Here is a 16,493-nt window from a genome sequence, read left to right on the forward strand (position 1 = left end):
CGTTGAAAGTCATCGCTTTATGAATGAAACTTATGGAAACCAAAACTCTCATTTTTAGGGACCACCAGGAGGAGGGGGGGCACCTGGGACCCCAATAATGCCAAGTCCAGCAGGCAAGATATGTGTGTGTGTTTGAGTGTGTGTCTATATCTGAACTCATACATACAGCTCTGGAAATTAAGAGACCACTGCAGCATTATCAGTACCTCTGGTTTTACTATTTCTAAGTATGTGTTTGAGTAAAATAAGGTTTTTTGATATTATTCTATAATATAACTACTGAGTTATTCTAATATATAACTGACGGCATTTATCTGTGTTGGAATTCAACAGACACTGGAATGGAATGGTTGCCATACATGTAGAGATTGAGATTTAAGAAAAACTTGGAGTGGTCTCTTGATGTTTTCGAGAGCTGTACGTTGGTGTTCTTTCAAACTCATTGTTTTTCTGTTCATTACATCAGATTCAACCAACTCTGGCGACAACATGTACACGATGATAAACACAGTCCCTCCAGGTGGAAGCCGACCAAACGTAAGACATTCCTCTCTCAGTGTATATCACATATCTGAGTGTTTGGTAGAGTTTGTGTGTGTATCTAATAGTTTCCCCTTCAGTTCCCTATGGGTGCAGGTGGCGACGGCCCATTAGGGGGGATGGCTGGGATGGAGCCCCATCACATGAATGGATCACTAGGTACAGGAATAAGTAGTTTTACAGTATGTGCCGTATTGACACAACATCTCCAGTTATAATTTTACAATGTGTTCCCTCTTTTAGGGTCAGGTGATATGGACAGCCTCCCTAAGGTGAGCTAATATATTTATCTACTTTAAATGACAATTGCAGTGTAAATATTTGATCATTTAATAGCGTACCATTACCATTTGTTTTAAAGAACTCTCCTGGTAACCTTAGCATGAGTAACCAGCCTGGGACCCCCAGGGAGGATGGAGAGATGGGAGGAAACTTCCTCAACCCATTTCAGAATGAAAGTGTAAGTCAATTATAATCTACTATATGTGGAGATTAGAGGATATTAGGTAGCAAGAGCTCAAAACGTAATATAACTACTAACTAAACTATAGAAATATAGGAAGAATGTAAGGGGGATTTATTGGAATATACTATTTATAACTATTTTTCAATAGTTTATAATCACCTGAAACTAATAATCATAGTTTCTTTACTTTTGAATAAACCCTTCATATCTGCATCCTCCTCACATAGTCCGCCATGTTTCTACAGTAGCCCTGAATGGACAAACCTCAACTCTGGATTAAGACAGAGCCACATATTTAGTTTGGGAAAGAAGGGGTTATCGTGGGTGTATCCAGTTGTTTGCAATCTGCCACAACCCCATTACATGCCATACTGGATAGTTGATTTAACGATGTACTTAATAGTTACTGTATAGAATGTTTTTTTTACCACCAGCTACCTAATATCCAATTAAAATAGGTTTACTTAGAATGGGAGCAAATCACAAATGCATGACTCGCATAACTTTTACTATGTCTTATAATTGTTGGACTTAATCCATAACATTTTGGAAGGATTTCTGATTCAGCATACTTACTAACAGTGCAAAATGTTCCTACACACACACTCACACATACTTGTTCCCCCCTTATCTCTGCAGTATTCTCCAAATATGACGATGAGTGTGTGAAGGCTCTGAAGCAGGTTCGGTTCAGCCGCCCATCATGCTGGGGTGCATCAGTGAAATGCAGCGGGACAGGATGTGATGTCATCTAGGCCAGTGACTCTTCCTCCACCACAACCTGCCATGTCAGGCAGTCGCCCCCCGCTCCGTCCTCCTACTAACCCCAAACCCCCCCCTCCATCGTTTCTGTCCACGTCTCTTCTCTCCCGTTTCTTCTCCAGTTTGAAGTGGGGACTGCTACATTCATCAGTTCTTCCTCTGCAACTATGAGACTGTACAAAGGAACCAAATTGAAACCCCTGGAGGAGAACTGTTTGTATATTTGCATACAGCGTGAATGAGACTGTGAACACACTCCTGTCTGCCTTTTGTTCATGCCCAAAAACAAATCAGTATCCTATTTATGCTAAGGTTTCAATGTTCAAGGATTTATAGAAACGTTTTGATTGATGGTCAAATTTAATCCAACTGGTGGTCACATCTTTAGTCTTTTCTCGACAAATCCGTTACTGAAAGACAATTGGAGATACATCACAATAACAAGGTTTATTTAAGGCTTGTGCAGAAATCTGTCTTAATATTCAGCTTTTGTGGTCTTCACACGTGTTCAGACCACTTACATTGTGTTTTATGTTTTGTACTATAAGTCGTTTTGCTAGTTATACTCCCAAACTCAGCCATAATTGTTAAAAATGTGAGATCTCTTCAAAATCTAAATTGGAAGTCACATCGTGTGGTTATTGAAAATACTCGCAAACCAGTTTTGTTTGAGGCTTGAAGCAAGACTGTAACTTTTGTTGAACACAAGACCATGTGAGGCGATAGAAACAAAATCCAATCCAATGATGAATTGAGTGATTCTAATTGTGAGAGACATATTGTGTTACTTCCTCTTTCCAAAGGTATGTTATAATGCTGTGAGAGCAGTAGAGATAACACTGGGTAAAAAGGTTTATACCCACTAATACAAAGCGATTTTTTTGAATATAATAAAGTGATGCATCTTTCTTTATTTAGCGATTAACCTCTGTTCCAATTGACGGTGTTGGCAGTTTCCCTTTGGGCATTTTTACATCCTGTTGAGTGCACAGGACAAAAGTTAGATTTGTTTTATTTGACTATATTATATAACAAATGAGGACACTGAACCTGTCATGTGATTTGATTTTTGTTTGCTGGTGCCTCCGTTATCTGTAGTTCTTTGAACCTTTATCCTAATGATTCATCAATTGACTTTCTTGAGTGGACTTACAAAGAGAGATGACCAGTATGAAAGGTGAACTGTTAGACACAAGCTTATTAAGTCACATTCTCTATTTCCATCCGGATTAACTGTGATCTCTGTGTGATGTGAAAGGTTGGTTGGTACAGAAAGCTAAAGAAGCTTGTTTTTAATCAATGTTTTCAACTTTTTCACCGCCCAAGATGTATAATCATCATACAAAAGGTCGATATGCCTGTGAACATTTCCCTCTCCCTACTGCATAGTGTACAGCTCCCAAATGTAGCTCCTCTTGTCTTGTATGTGTATTTGATATTATTATTTTATTTAAACAAATCTGGAGAGGAGGGATGGACTGCTGGTGCACCATCACAACTGAACAGAAATATTTGTATTTAGTCACTTATGTTAGATTGAAGCCATAAGTGGGAGTGCAAGACGATGCATTTGTAAATTGGATCATGTTTTCTGTTTTGTGGCAGTATGTGGGACTCCATTAGTGATGTGTTAATTTTCTCTTTTTTATTCTTGTAGTATGTTTTTGTAAATACACAGAGAAGAATTTCATGAGTTTTGAATATGCTAGTATAAATCTTCTCTTCCCTTATTCAAAGTGTCGCTCTCTATTTTGTTGGACTGTGTGTATCATTGACTGGTGTAATTCAGGGTTTGCAGACAAGGTGATCCAAAGTCATGCCTCTCTAAGTGGTGTGGTTCTGCTCGATGTGTTGCACGGAACAGCAGTGTGAGTACACATACAGTAAGAGTGAACACTGTATGGGGAAACGCAAGCTCCCTCCCTATTAACCACCCTAGCGCATTTAAGCCATTGCCCTTGAGAAACGAAGCTTGACAGACTCCTAGTGTGAACTGCATGAACTTGATAGGGCTCCTGCAAAAGTCAGCAGAGGACAAATCATAAGCATAGCAAAAGAGCATGGTAACATGTGCAGTAACAGCCTTTTCCTAAATGCATTTACAATAAACCGTAGCCATCTTTTACCTTGAACACATAGTGAAATAAGAGCCTACTGTAATATAGTATCCACATTATTATCAGTACATGCTCATTAACAGTACAAAGTTCAAAAGGAATAATTCCTGAAACAGCACAGTCATAGATGTGTACTTATTTACTGCCTTTAAATGTAATATAACTAACACTGCCTTGTCAACACTGTTTAGATTAGTCCCATATATATATATATATGTATTTATTGACTGGTATTTGCATTTTCCATGAGAACAACTCCCTGTCTTCAAACACAGAGGAAGAGTGACGGGAGGAATAATTCATCACCAGAAGACAGTAGAAGAAAGCGTGAGTGAGCCTTTGAACCACAACGAAGACCTCAGTATTTCTCTTCTATAACACAATAATAAAACTTCTTACAAACATAAATATATAACAAACATTCACATTAACTATCATCCCTATCTTCTGCCTGAAAAAAACGAGATCAGCAAACATCAGTGATGCCAAAAATACTCTGTCAATATGCTCTTTGGTCACTACAGAGATGCAAGTTACATCACTTCCCAAACATACTGTCGCCCGCCCACCTCGTGTCCTTATTTATCATCAAAAACTCTCTCTCTCCTGCTCTGTCTCTGTCTCTCTCTCACCCATAATTATGTAACTTCCCCTATATTAGTCTTAAGTCTAGCATGTGCTGTGCTCATAGTGTTGCAGTCTCCTATTGGCTGTGATTTTCACTTCTAATCATGTCTGTTCAGTTTTGTTTAGCTCTGCTGGCTCTCTCCTCCCTGACTGCAGCATCTGATCCAGTTTGTGAAGACCTGCTGAAACCTCTGGGGGATCGCAGCAGGGTACGTTGCTCACATGAGTTAACCTTAACCCCCAGTGTACTTTACATTATTATTCTATAGGGCTATACAACTGAAAACAAAAACGATTTATTTTGAGCTCAAACATGTCTACGCTGAGACTCGTTATTAAACTAAAAACGTGTTTGTGTCTAGGTTGCTGGGAAATGGATATTCCATGCTGGAGTATCAGACACTGGAGATCTCATGAGTGTACTTAAAACTCTCAACAGCTCCTGGATCAAACTCACCCCCATACCTGGTAGTGAGGTCATGACTCTACGCTGGGGAGACAAAATGTAACTGTTCATCACTTTTTTTTTATTTCTTAATTAAGCAAATCAATCCATGAGGTAACTGCTTAGGCTTATGTCATATTTGTCTCTCCTTTCAAGAAATGGCAAATGTTTGTATGGAAGCGTCAATTACACCTTCTCCGTTAACGACACCCAGGGGACATGTAAGTAAATCATGATTATAATGTGTTACGACTGGAGTACACACAAACTGCTAGGACCCAAATGCACGACTCCAGACAAAAGATGATTCAAAAAAGGTTTTTACTGTGGTGTAGGTAATCCATTCTCAAGGTTCAAAAACGATCTGGCACTGAGCACAGGGAACACGCAGAATAAATACACAAACAAGGGACTCTACAGGTGCAAACAATAAGGGCGGGGCAGGTAATCATGTCCGTGAGCATAGTGACAAGTCGGAGTCGAACTACCTCAAAATGAGAAAGGAAATGGCAAAGTAAAACAGGAAATGGCAGACAACAAAAAGGGTAGCAGACACGGACTTAAACTAAACAGAGAAATAATATTGACAAATCTGCCAAGACACAACATAATGTGTGCTTAAACAAGTTACTAGAAATGCATAACCGATCACGGGAACATTTGGACGCAGCTGCAGAGCTGCACTGACTGCATCCTCTGGAGCGACACCACAATCAGGCCGGGCAAAGAGGAGGTCATAGCTGGCAGGAGCCTATACATCTTCAGTGAGTTCACTGCTGTCTGTTACTCTCAGCTTCTCTGACAAGTGTACATCTCTAAAACGCTGGATGTTATCCCTTCATTTGGTTGACTTTAACGTGTCTCTCTTCCTACCTGCCCTGCAGCAAAGACTGGGAAATTGGATGACCTTGATCTGGAAGTTGTCAAGCAACAAGCTGCATGCCTCAAATTCCCCCCAGAATTCTTCTTTGGAGATATCACAGGTAAGATAGCAATTCATCACCACACACACGGCAGTAAGGAGAATATTGAAGCACTTATCAACTCTTTTTGTTTCAGACCTGTGCCCTGAAGAGGAACCAGCTGCCACAGAAGTCAAGGAGGAAGAACAATAAAGACCTGAAGTTATTCCATGAAATAAATCTAATTTGAATTCAATATGCTCTGTTAGACTCAAAGTACCACTTGTGTGTATCACAGATGTCTTGAAAGATGTAAGAGTAAACCATTTGTTCCTCTTGCGTGGGTCTTGTGAAATCAAAGAGCTCCTTACTGCAGCATGTGGAAGTGATTCATCATACCAGGATCTCAACTACTGTATTAAAGAGAACCGAATAAAGTGATTTCACATTGAATGTTCGATTCATAAATCCTGATGGACTGCACTTTTCCTTTCATGCAGGTAAAGCACAATGAAAGATAACAATAGGTTTGCATGTGAAAAGGGAACTTCTTGGATCTTGGATCAGATGAGAGAGAAATCAATCAATCCGGCCAAAGTCCATTCTTAGTTGAGTTTATTTAAAAACTTTGGTCAGAGAAAAGCACAGGGTACAACTTCCATTCATGCACACTTGTTGTCCACCTCATCACTAGTCTTTTCATGTTGTCTACTTGTTGTTGTGCAACTTGAAGGATGGAGAGAAACGTTTACATGGCTGTGAGAAACTTTAGCAGCCCTTTCAGAAGTTGTCCTGCAGTTGTTTGACTCCCTCCCTGGAAGAAGTTGTATCTTATGTATTCACTCTCAACGTTTATTGCAACGTTTACTCCTCTTGCTGAATCTCATCATGCTCACTTTTAACCTGTGTGTGTCCAAAAACATTTACTGTGAAGTGTAATATTTCCCCGACTTAATATGGTTTTGGATTCAAAACATGGCGACTGAATAACGTCTTTGTGTGGGTTACATAGCGGGCTCCAGTTTTTATCCGTGCATCAAAAGAGAGTGGAACACATACATGGCACATACAGTGTACATTACATAACCTCACCTCATGAGTTTGAGGGCTTGGAGCAAAAAGGGCTTCGGTGCCATGTTGGAAGAAAAGGACCATTATTTGGAGATGTGATGCAGGACTTTATCTGTAGCCAAAAACGAAGAGATGCCCGATACAAAAAACATTTTCCACGACAACATTCGTTTTACACGACAAACCTTTTATAAATGAGGCCATGAAATGCAATTGGTGATTTATTACCCAATATTGAGAAACAGATTTCTAAACAAATCGTTTGACTGTCCTCATTTCGAGGTCTTAGTGTGTGGACTTTCTGTTACACAAGAAGCACATGAAGTTGCTGTACTACTGTGACACATTCTTTTTTTCGTTTTGAGCTGCATAAATAGTGCTTTTCCCGCATTTATGACCCCTTAAAGAACTTTACATATGCAAGCATGCTTTACACATTCTGAGACAGAGGCTGCCATGCAAGGTGCCGCATGCTCAGAGGAGACTGACATCCACACACACCGTTGGACATCGGGAATAACTTGGGGTTAAGTATCGTGCCCAATGATACATGACTGCAGGGCTGGAAAGCGAACCACCGACCTTCCAATTGGTAGACGACTCTACCTCAGAGCCACAGTTGCCTCTAGTTGTCCTCACCATACTGTAAGTAATGTATTTGTTTCCCAAAAACAGAAAGTTCATTGTCTAAACTGAAAACATGAAGCTCTCACCTTCCCCTGAAAACAAATAGACACCGTGTCCATCTTGTGTGTCCTAAATAACTTGGCAAAGAGTTGTGTGTGTGTGTGTGTGTGTGTGTGTGTGTGTGTGTGTGTGTGTGTGTGTGTGTGTGTGTGTGTGTGTGTGTGTGTGTGTGTGTGTGTGTGTGTGTGTGTGTGTGTGTGTGTGTGTGTGTGTGTGTGTGTGTGTGTGTGTGTGTGTGTGTGTGTGTGTGTGTGTGTGTGTGTGTGTGTGTGTGTGTGTGTGTGTGTGTGTGTGTGTGTGTGTGTGTGTGTGTGTGTGTGTGCCTGTGTGTGACTGTGCAAGCTTGTGTTCAAGTTTTGAAAGCTGTAGGGGTCTTGCTATTCAGACCCTGTCAGCTTGCTCTTATGTAACGGAATAAATAGGACACAGTGTGTGTGTGTGTGTGTGTGTGTGTGTGTGTGTGTGTGTGTGTGTGTGTGTGTGTGTGTGTGTGTGTGTGTGTGTGTGTGTGTGTGTGTGTGTGTGTGTGTGTGTGTGTGTGTGTGTGTGTGTGTGTGTGTGTGTGTGTGTGTGTGTGTGTGTGTGTGTGTGTGTGTGTGTGTGTGTGTGTGTGTGTGTGTGTGTGTGTGTGTGTGTGTGTGTGTGTGTGGCCCAGCCCACTGTTAGAGAGCTGCTTGCTGTGAGAGTCTCGAGCTGACTTTAGTGTTCTCTCTGCCTCCTGCTGTCTCCAGATATGGCTGCACAGCTGGTCGTTGCTCTGCTGGCCTTCACCTCCCTGAGCGCTGCGTCTGACCCGAACTGTACGGAGCTGGTGAAGCCCCTCGTGCTGGACAGTCACAGCCCTGTGAGTATCAGCCAACTTTTGTTATGTGAGGAGGAGGGTGTGTGTTTTATAACGTGTACAGCTGAGTTTAGTATGAACTTGTCCTAAGTTAAAATGTGCATGAAAGTTGTTGAAACCAATTTTTAATCACAACTGGTATCACTTGTGCATCTGTGCAATCATTCAGTTTTATATAGAGTAATATCTTCTTTTATTGGTTTGATTTGGTAAACTCAACCGTACGCAATTTTGGATGGATTTGAATGTGTCTATTATCAAAGCATTATTTACTCTTTTAATAAGTCAACAACTGAAATATGATGTGCCTTTAGCAAAGAAGCTTTTCAGTAGAAAATTGAAAATTAGAAAGGACATTTCCATTTTCTTATTCTTATTATACATTTTAATTGCAACTCTTAGAAGATAACTTATTTCCTCCACGACAAAATTCATCAATAATAAAGTATTTATTTTTAAAGGTCCATTTAGCTTTTCTTGATCATATCTTCAACAAACCTGCTCGTTAGCAGAACATTTTGCCATGTTCATTTAGATGCTTAAATGTGTCTGAACATTTTAAGGACTTCTCAAGTCATTACTTACTCTGTCTTTCGGGCGGGTGAGAGATAACACAAAGATGGCAAATTTGTTTTCAAAAGCTATTTAATCGAAAACAAAGTGCTACAGTAAAGAGCTAAAGTATCACTTTCTAGCACCAAGGTTCAAGGTTCAAGGTTCTTTATTTGTCAAACGAACATACAGTAGCTACAGTGTAGTTATGTCGATGAAAATCTTGTGTCACGGGCTTCTCCCACAATGCAACACAAAACACAGATCAACAGAAAAATATAGTGCAAGTAAATAGTAAATACAAGAAGAAAAATTGTTTAAAAAAGTGAAATAGTGCAATAAGAGTCTATATGCAAGTCATTGAAATATGATATTAGGTAATAGATGAATAATTTGTAAGCAGCAGCCAGATGAATATTGTGGATGTTGTTTCAACAGTTCAGGTGTTTAACAGTCTTATTGTCTGTGGGATGAAACAGTGAGACGTGGACGTGTTGCCTCTGTGTTTGTGGCAGATCTATGGGAGGTGGGTGCTCCATGTGGGGGCATGGGACCAGCCCGGCCTGAAGAGCGACCTGGTGTCGGTGAACGGCTCCTGGGTGGATCTGTCCGCTTCCTCCGACAGCGGAGTCATGACCATCTACTGGGCCGACCGCCTGTAAGGACCCTGCAGAAAAGTGTTATGTTGCATTCTCTCTCATCTAATGATGATGGTTAATAGTGTATACTGAAAGGTTGTTGATTGTTGCTCATTTATTTTGTTTCTCTCTATACAAAAGGGAAGACAAATGCCTTCAGGGTTTAGCCAATGCCACCATCTCTGGGATGACCAGTCACACCACGTGTATGTATCACCATCAACTTTTTTTAGTTTTCACTCTGGCTGACTTACGGTTTCTTTTTCATGCTGTCTAATTGTATGGGTCTTGCATGCATGGATAGCCAGATGCAGCTGTATCTCATTCGAGATATCTCAATCTCAATCTTTAAGATTTCATTTTTATTTTTACATGAAAACTTATATCTCCTATTTTACCTATCTCTGCAACATTTAAATTACAAATGTGTTGGTACATGTATATCATTTACTTCATCTGCATTACTTGCACATTTATGTTGCAAGATAATCTTGCACTATTTTATTGGTTTTTAAATTAGTTTTGTTTTAGGTCTTATTTATATTAATATTGCATTGTTGGAGGAGCCTGGGACTTAAGATTGTCCTTGTCATATTTACACTGTAGCTACTGTGTACAGTATGACAACAACGCTTTGGAATTTAAATCTTTGAATCTTGCATTTGCCATGTTATCCTGATGTGTCACAGTTAATATCAACGGTCACACTTCATATCATGATGGGAAGTACTATGAGACGTGCTCTGACTGCCTCCTGTCCGAAGACACCACCCTCCTCCCTGATGGAAAGTCTAAGGGACGATACTTTTTCCTCTTCAGTAAGACTTTTTATTCCCCTACATTGCTGATTTGAGTGTTTGGTTAATATTTTGACCATTTGGCATCTCCTTATCCTCACCACCTCACCCTCCCTGTTTTATTACTCTGTCTCCTCTTCTAAAGCACGGACTGGCGCTCTGGAGCCATCTGAGTTGGAGATCTTTAAGAAGCAGGCCGAATGTCTACAATTCCTGCCGGAGTACTACTTTGGAGGAACAGGTCAGTCGTCTCTTGTCCTTTAAGGACATTTTCTTAATACTTTCTTCACTACACATCAATCATTTTTCTCTTTTTTCAGATCTGTGTCCAGATGAACGAGAGCCTGCTCCACCGGCTGCTGAGAATACAGAGAGTCAAACGGATGAGGAGCCAACTGCACAATAAAGCAGAGCACCGAAAAGTCATATCCCTGTGAACACCAAACATATCCAACTTAGTATGTACTTAGTGGTGTTGTAATTTGCCCTACACATGCCCTGATATCTGGTTGTACTGTGGAGTAATATTTGATTAGGTGGTCCGGTTGTTTTCAGCAACAGCAATGAGTAAAAGGCCTTTGGAGAGTAATATGTGGATTTATTATCTCTGCCTGCTAGGCTATTTGACCGAATACGATTTAGTTTAAGGAAATGTGACATGTCGATAGCTCATAGCATAATTTGGAGGGTACTGTAATGGCTGAAAAATCCACTTAAACCACTCCTTAAATAGTTGAGTAACAATTTCCATCTTTTTGTCTGAAGTAAATAAAAGTTTTCATTCTCCTTCTGTGTTGTTTTCTTGGCCATTTTAATTTCTTTGTCTTATTCTCTAACATTACTTTGGCCTTATTCATGTACGTACACAAGAAGTTAGCAGGCCCATGTTTCAAGATGAATCGCTTCATCAAGACTACTTCAGCTTTTCTCAAACGCCCCGCTGTTCCCAGAAACTTCAACAAAGACTGTTGCCGGGTAACGTCTCTGCGAGGGGGAGAAACTTTGAAACTGTCGCCACAAGGAGTCCATTCAGACCAACAGGGAAACAACCTTCACTCTAGTGAAGAAAAGCAGCTTCAGGTCCTCTCTGAATGTTTCAACAGCCAGAGACAAGTCTTGGCACTTGCCCGAGTTCACTCAGGGTCAACGCCACGGGAAACAGAGGCCTGGCCATTCAATGCTGAGCAACAGAAATCTGCATGGTCATTACATTTTTTTTACTGTCTGCAGAAACCACCTCCTACCCGTTAAACGCAGTTGCACAACGACTTTTTTGTTCTTTTTTGTACCCCAGAGGGAAAATGAATCCGCATTAGAAGATTCCCTTTGCCGGTTCAGGGACATCTTCTGTATTTCTGCTGACTCTCCGTCTGACCATGGCTCTGCGTGTTGTGCTTCTGTTGGCTCTCTCTACCCTCAGTGCTGCATCTGCACCCGACTGCAAGGACCTGGTCAAGCCTTTTATACCAGAGGACAGCAAACTGGTAGGTTCTGTGTTACCTATTTGTCCCGATTGTATTTGATTTACTTTATAATATTAGCACACTCAGATTTGTTTTTGTTACATTAATCTTGACTTTTGATGTGAAGGTTTTTGGAAAATGGGTATACGTGATGGGAGCCGGGGACCCCAAGCCCTACCACAAGGCTCTGGAGTCTCTGAAGAGCTCCTGGATCGACCTGTCTCCCACTTCTGACAGTCAGATTGTGACGTTACGTTGGGGAGATCACTGCCTGTAAGTCTGTAGATTTAGTTCATTAAAACATGTTTGGCAGAATCCTCCTTGAATTGAATTTGTAGCACAATAAATATTCAAAATGGAAATACAGTATGTACAGTATGTACTGTACTTTACCTTCAAATCCCGTATACCATACTATACATTTAATTATATTATTATTATTATTATAATATTATAATATATTATTATTATTATAATATTATTATTATTATTATTATATTATATATATATTATTAATTATAAGCACAATATACATTCCTTTAATCATTCCACAAAATGTACATTGTTACAGCAAGGTATAGATAGAGAGGACAATATTAGATAAAAGGCATGCACATAGTATTTAAAACAAGAATAATACAAATAATTTCAATTTACAGAAGAACACATCGCTGTTAGTAGCAGCAGTATTTATAAAATATAATAGTAAAAATCAATTTAACATTGCAGAATGAAATGTGGTATAAAACAATGAACCAATTGTTACTATTTAAATGTGAAGCTTTTGAAAAACAAAACTCTGGCCCAGCATCTTCTTGTTTCCCAGTAATCGGTGTATCTCAGGGGAGGTGAATGCAACAGTCTCAGGCATCGCCACCACATTTCGCAGTAAGTAACTCCTGACATAAGGTAAAGCAGCTTATTTCTCTAGCATGGTATTAACAAGATTAGGAGCATTAGAAATTGATCTTCATGCGAAAAATATAATTAGTCGCTCTGCTGTCTTTAAAGAAAATCTGTCAGACCACAAAGGTCATATCCTTCAGAGCTGCTCCGACTGCCTGCTGTGGACGGACACCTTTCGAAATGGAGACGTCACCGGTAGATACATCCTGCAGTTCAGTATGTTCCTCATCAGATTTTACAATTCATCTCTGAGTTTCAAATGTAGTCAGTCATTAAAACAAAACAAAAAACTCCCCTTTTTCCAGCAAGGAACGGAACAATTGATCCTGAAGATGTGGACATTTTCAAGAAACAAGTTGGGTGTCTGAGCTTCCCAGAGAACTTCCACAGCTACGACGGCAAAACAGGTCAGTGAGTCTTCAGTAAAATGATTGTTATAAATAAATAAAAACAAAGCTGAATCTGTGTCTTACCCGGACACAAGAACGTACTCAAGTTGCCACACGTGTAACATTTAAATATTGTGTTTTTATACAGATAATTTTGAGTAGATAAGGTACAATGCACACGATCAGAAAAATGGAAATACTGCAGATATTCTCCAAGATTTCTGTGTTATCCTAAAGTTTATCTTCTGTCTTCCTGTGTTTCAGAGCTGTGCCCCGACAACAAAGAGGGCATGTGAGCAGCAGCAGCAGCAACATTAGTTTTAAGCAAAAATATAATGTAAAATGTACTAGTTTTGTTTTGATCATCATCATATATGCTATGAAAACTGAAGTTGTGTGATTTTTGATTTTACATCTACTTTTAAACCTATAAAAGAAGATGATGTACTGAAATGCATTTTGAAAACTGTGGTGTCAAAACAGCCTGTTTTTACAACAATGCCTTTAGGACATGACATGTCATTCATTTCAGAATAAAACTTTATTAGTATCCGCTCACTTTCTTTTATTTATTTATTTTGTAAAGTTTATTTATATAGCACCTTTCAACACAAGGCAATTCAAAGTGCTTTACAAAAAACGAAAGACATTAAGAAAATGGCATTTAAAATCAGTCATTAAAAAGAAATGATAATAAAATAAACATTAAAAGAAAAAATACATGGATACAAGTTACAGTGCAGTTTAAGATATAAATAGTTCAATTAAAAGCAGCGGCAAAAAGAAAAGTCTTTAGTCTGGATTTAAAAGTAGTCAGAGTTGCAGCGGATCTGCAGTTTTCTGGGAGTTTATTCCAGATAATTGGAGCATAATAACTGAATGCTGCTTTACCATGTTTAGTTCTGACTCTGGGGACAGAAAGCTGACCAGTCCCTGAAGACCTGAGAGATCTGGATGGTTCATAATTTAGCAGGAGGTCAGAAATGTATTTTGGGCCTAAACCATTCAGTGCTTTATAAACCAGCAGCAGTATTCTGAAATCTATTCTTTGACACACAGGAAGCCAGTGTAAAGACTTCAGAACAGGAGTGATGTGATCCACTTTCTTAGTGTCAGTGAGGACTCGTGGAGCAGCGTTCTGAATCAGCTGCAGCTTCCTAATAGATTTTTTAGTGAGACCTGTGAAGACACCATTGCAGTAGTCCAGTCTACTGAAGATAAAAGCATGGACAGGTTTTTCCAAATCCTGCTGTATTAGTCTTTTAATCCTAGATATATTCTTTAGGTGATAGTAGGCTGATTTAGTAACTGTTTTAATGTGACTGTTGAAACTCAGGTCAGAGTCCATGACTACACCTAGATTTCTGGCTTTATCTGTTGTTTTGAACATTGCAGACTGAAGCTCAGCGCTAACTTTTATACGTTCTGCCTTGGCTCCAAAAAGCATTACCTCAGTTTTATCTTTGTTTAATTGGAGAAAGTTCTGACACATCCAGTCATTGATTTGTTCAATGCACTTACTCAGTGTTTGAATTGGAGCATCGTCTCCTGGTGAAATTGTTATGTAAATTTGTTATGTCATCCACATATGGTAACTTATTTTCTTGTTTTTCATTATCTGAGCCAGTGGTAACATGTAGAGGTTAAAGAGAAGAGGCCCCAAGATGGAGCCTTGAGGAACCCCACATGTCATATTTGTCAACTCAGATGTGTATTTACCTATAGAAACAAAGTTGTTTCTGTCCTTTAGGTAGGATTCAAACCAATTTAGAACTGTTTCCGAAAGTCCCACACAGTTTTCTAGTTGGTCGAGTAATATGCTGTGGTCAACAGTGTCAAACGCAGTTTGTTTTGTCCGTCTGTTCTGTTTTGTGTTCTTGATAACTATGGACTGACCGTCCATAGTTATCAAGAACACAAAACAGTTATTTTGCCCCTCTGTCCTGGGGATTGTCAACATGGATGTTAAAATCATCAACAATGACTAGATGGTCAAAGTCAATACACACTATAGACAGCAGTTCAGTAAAGTCATCAAAAAAGCTTGCACAGTATTTGGGTGGTCTATAGATATTTAGGAACAGAGCTCGAGAGGAGCATTTCAGAAGAATTCAAAAGAATCAAAGTTTCCATACGATGTCTTCCTGCATTGAATGGAATCATTGAACAGAATAGCAACTCCACCTCCTTTCTTATGCATTCTTTCCTGACTCATAAAACTAAAGTTGGGAGGGGTTGATTCAATAAGAACAGCTGCACTGTTATTTTGTTCAATCCAAGTTTCTGTTAAAAACATAAAATCGAGATTGTGCTCAGTGATAAAATCATTGATTAAAAATGTTTTTCCTGCCAGAGACCTGACATTTAATAAAGCTAGTTTAAGTTCGTTAAACACACTATCAGTAAGATGTTTTGTGACAAGCTGTGGCTGACATGGAATCACTGCTAAATTTGATAAACTCACACAAACGTTTGAGCACTTCCTGTTTCTAAGCTGATTCACCGCTCTTAATCTATTACCTATCAACACAGATATCGGCAAATCTACTGGCAGGCAAGGCCTCGGCATGTCCTGGAAAGAGTTGAGAGTACCATACGCCCTTGAGCCTGGACCCAGCACATATCAGTAAGAGTTTGTTGCGTTTTGTACACACACATCCTTATCAGGCTTCGGAGACTGCAGATGCTTTCTTGAAGGGAGGGGAGGTGGTTGACGTAGGCACGGTGATGGAGACGGGGGAGATGGTGCGGGGGTAAAGGACATGCTGCCGGGGGGGGGAGGTGGTTGACGTAGGCACGGTGATGAAGACGGGGTAGATGGTGCGTGTCTCTGCAGTGATTTTGGTGGGCGTCGTTGAGGAGCGGGGGTAAAGGACATGCTGCCAACCCTGCGTATCGCCTTAGTTTGGTCTTTGAACTCCAGGAAGGAATCGGTGCCAACCCTCTGTATCTCCTTCGTGTGTTCAGCGATCTCCAGGAGGGTGGGCGAGGGTGAAAGGGTGAACGGAGAGTAGAGAGAGCTGTGGGGTGAAGGAAGAGTATCCTCAGAGGTGATAGGGGGGGTGAAGGGCGGTGGAGACTCCTCCATTTGTCTCCCATAATCAAGAAATTCCTCAGGCGGGTGCAGTGATAGATTTTCAAGGTTTTCTGAGCGATGTGTTGTGTCTTTCTCTTGTTTTGATTACTCTTGTTGCTTGTCCTTGGCAGAGGGAACAGATTGATGACGTAGGCAGTTGAATACGTTAGAGATAAACAATTTCACTCCTGACTTGTTCAGACAAACTCCATTT

The 16,493-nt window shown here is 40.0% G+C and overlaps 3 protein-coding genes across 5 annotated transcripts in view; all 3 read left to right on the forward strand.

Annotated features, from left to right (window-relative positions):
- The window catches only part of LOC117452729 (single-stranded DNA-binding protein 2), a 63,601-nt gene extending 60,103 nt beyond the window's left edge, over window positions 1-3,498 (forward strand). For 2 of the 3 annotated variants that reach the window (XM_034091466.2, XM_034091468.1), the window contains exons 12-17: window positions 59-113; window positions 467-537; window positions 621-699; window positions 784-812; window positions 902-1,000; window positions 1,646-3,498. In XM_034091466.2, coding sequence (XP_033947357.1) covers window positions 59-113; window positions 467-537; window positions 621-699; window positions 784-812; window positions 902-1,000; window positions 1,646-1,675 — 363 coding nt within the window. In that variant the 3' untranslated portion in view covers window positions 1,676-3,498. Of the gene's footprint in view, window positions 1-58; window positions 114-466; window positions 538-620; window positions 700-783; window positions 813-901; window positions 1,001-1,645 lie in introns of those variants that run through there. The other variant, XM_071204400.1, reaches the window with a different exon arrangement.
- Window positions 3,499-4,504: 1,006 nt separating this feature from the next.
- On the forward strand, window positions 4,505-6,115 carry LOC139434461 (uncharacterized). Its single transcript, XM_071204297.1, has 7 exons — window positions 4,505-4,721; window positions 4,875-5,017; window positions 5,114-5,178; window positions 5,293-5,324; window positions 5,592-5,721; window positions 5,842-5,940; window positions 6,017-6,115. The coding sequence occupies exons 1-7, from the start codon at window positions 4,617-4,619 to the stop codon at window positions 6,070-6,072; spliced, it is 630 nt and encodes a 209-aa protein (XP_071060398.1). The 5' UTR covers window positions 4,505-4,616; the 3' UTR covers window positions 6,073-6,115.
- Window positions 6,116-8,292: 2,177 nt separating this feature from the next.
- LOC117453130 (saxitoxin and tetrodotoxin-binding protein 2-like) lies at window positions 8,293-11,231 on the forward strand. The gene is made up of 6 exons (XM_034092005.2): window positions 8,293-8,461; window positions 9,526-9,668; window positions 9,790-9,854; window positions 10,338-10,466; window positions 10,591-10,686; window positions 10,766-11,231. Exons 1-6 carry the CDS (start codon window positions 8,351-8,353, stop codon window positions 10,849-10,851), a joined length of 630 nt encoding a protein of 209 aa, XP_033947896.1. The 5' UTR covers window positions 8,293-8,350; the 3' UTR covers window positions 10,852-11,231.
- Window positions 11,232-16,493: the final 5,262 nt, after the last annotated feature.

The sequence above is a fragment of the Pseudochaenichthys georgianus genome, chromosome 9, assembly GCF_902827115.2.
Source record: "Pseudochaenichthys georgianus chromosome 9, fPseGeo1.2, whole genome shotgun sequence".
NCBI classification, from domain to species: domain Eukaryota; kingdom Metazoa; phylum Chordata; class Actinopteri; order Perciformes; family Channichthyidae; genus Pseudochaenichthys; species Pseudochaenichthys georgianus.